Here is a 2,125-nt window from a genome sequence, read left to right on the forward strand (position 1 = left end):
GACTCTAAGAGTGTTATAAATCATTACAATTCATTGAATACATTATGATGACCTTACATTATAAGCTAAAGTATTATACTTAGATTATAACTTTGAAGACAGACTAAAATTCACCTTGTAAAAGATTTTATATTGTTTGTATAAGGCATTCAGATACTTGTAAAAACTATATCAATGTGTTAAAAGCAATATAGACATGTCAGATTACTATCAACTGTATCATAAAGTAAAATAGTGCTTTCCTTTCGCATCTAAATATAATATTGGTTATGTTTTACAGCTTCGCTACTATCACGAACATTGATTACATAATCAACGCTGAAGATCGAGAGCATATAATGACGCACTTACAGCTGTCACTCTTTCTCTCCGACCTCCACCATCTCTCTAAGTCTAACCCTCTGCCCTGACACTATGTTGTCGCTTTTGTTCTCTCCAGCCCAGTCCTCTGCTTGCAAGCGTCCTCCAGCGGGTACTCCAAGTGCAACAACACAGACAATAAACATTGCTGCAACTCGTCTCTCCAATCTACTGTTGCAGTGCCTGTACAGAGCCTCAGATCATATGTTGTGCCACTGAGCTGACTACACCGTCCTTCAATGTAAAGCGGTAAGCATCCAGTCCACTTCATAATAGACTGTACAATAGTTGCTCATCCCTCTCCTCCCAACTTTTTGTCTCCCTTCCATCCCTTCTGCTCCTCGTCCCACCGCTTGCGTTGCCTCCCCTTCGTTGTACTCCTTTTTTACGTTCGTCTCCTTTTTTGAATTCACATTCGCGCATCCGCATTGTTGACCAATGCCGAACGACTTCTCCAATAACTCCATGCATTCGTGTACTTCTTCCCACTCTGCAGTGCAAGTAAGAATCGACGAGCACACGCGAGCATACTCGCAACAATGTTCATGTACGACCACTCCTATGGTACCACCCTCTCCCCGACGCTGTACGTGTTCTACTCCTTCGTACATTCCATGTTTGACATCACTCTTGACAGGTTTGCCCCACGCACATTTACATTCCTCAGTGCTGTCCATGACACCATTTCGAATAAGGTAAGCAGTAGCCATCGCTTACCCCTCCTGAGCCGAGTCCGTTCACATCACCCACATCACCCTCTCCCTTCGAGCCAGAACGTCCCAGAGATACACCTTTGCAATCACACACAACGACTAAGTTCTCTGCTCTGACTACGTCTCGCAATTGAAGGTGCACGTGATGTGCACGTACGGGCACAGCTTCGCTTGCTGCTCAAATCAGCTTGTTCAACGCCCCGGATCCCAACCTCGGTGCACCACTCACACTCGCTGCACGCTGTCGCGGTGCGTCCACCTTTTCTCTCTTATTATCACTCGCTAATCACTCTAAACTCGTCTCACAGGCACAGCCTCAGCCTCCACAACCTGCTCGACCTCAATTCACACACGCACGCTATTCAACTTGCAGGGACCGAGCGACGACCAAAGTGTGGTGTTGAAGACTACATCAAACGGCCCGAGAACACATTCTTCCTCTTCTATTGCAGATGCCGTTGGGAAAAGAACGAGGCGGAGGCAGCTCATCATACACTACAAGTACTGTGAGTGTCTCTTCATCAGCATCTACCGCCGATTCTGACGACTACAGCGAATTCGACTCGCTCTCTGCCAATAGTTCACTGTATGGCTGCCCGTTCGGATATCCGCACACGAGGTGCAGTAGCATGCGCGAAGTGGAGATGGCAGACTTTGGTGATTTTGAGATGGGTGATGCGGGGTGCTTGCAAGGACGGGTTCAACTGCAGACGTAGTCATAACCGTTGAGCCTCTCAATGCCCTCGCTTTCTGGTGGTCCGTCTGGATCTGGTCAAGGGATGGGCCTGGCAATCGACACCCGTAATGCACTCGTTCGCCGCTCGAGTCTGGTCCGATCCCAACCTCTACCTACTCGTATTCGCATCACAGCAGACATGGACACTCTCACTCGCTCTCTGCACAAATCTTGACGCAGGCTGCACTATGTATGTGTTTCAGTTTATTTTTCTTAATTATTGTAGATAATGATGTATCGTACAAATATTTTAATATAATTGATTTTTGTTATTTTAATAATGAATGGATGTGAGGGAAAATTATTATTATTAAGA

The 2,125-nt window shown here is 46.0% G+C and overlaps 2 protein-coding genes across 2 annotated transcripts; one reads left to right on the forward strand and one right to left on the reverse strand.

Annotated features, from left to right (window-relative positions):
• Positions 1 to 428: 428 nt before the first annotated feature.
• FOMMEDRAFT_24463 (uncharacterized protein) lies at positions 429 to 1,042 on the reverse strand (the record flags this gene model as incomplete). The annotated part of the gene is made up of 2 exons (XM_007272263.1): positions 800 to 1,042; positions 429 to 609 (listed from the first exon to the last, which is right to left on the reverse strand). A coding segment is annotated over exon 1 (192 nt), but the record flags the coding sequence as incomplete, so codon positions are not given.
• Positions 1,043 to 1,404: 362 nt separating this feature from the next.
• Positions 1,405 to 1,902, forward strand: FOMMEDRAFT_24467 (uncharacterized protein; the record flags this gene model as incomplete). The annotated part of the gene is made up of 2 exons (XM_007272264.1): positions 1,405 to 1,579; positions 1,654 to 1,902. Coding segments are annotated over 2 exons (255 nt in total), but the record flags the coding sequence as incomplete, so codon positions are not given.
• Positions 1,903 to 2,125: the final 223 nt, after the last annotated feature.

The sequence above is a fragment of the Fomitiporia mediterranea genome, assembly GCF_000271605.1.
Source record: "Fomitiporia mediterranea MF3/22 unplaced genomic scaffold FOMMEscaffold_696, whole genome shotgun sequence".
Lineage (NCBI taxonomy): Eukaryota > Fungi > Basidiomycota > Agaricomycetes > Hymenochaetales > Hymenochaetaceae > Fomitiporia > Fomitiporia mediterranea.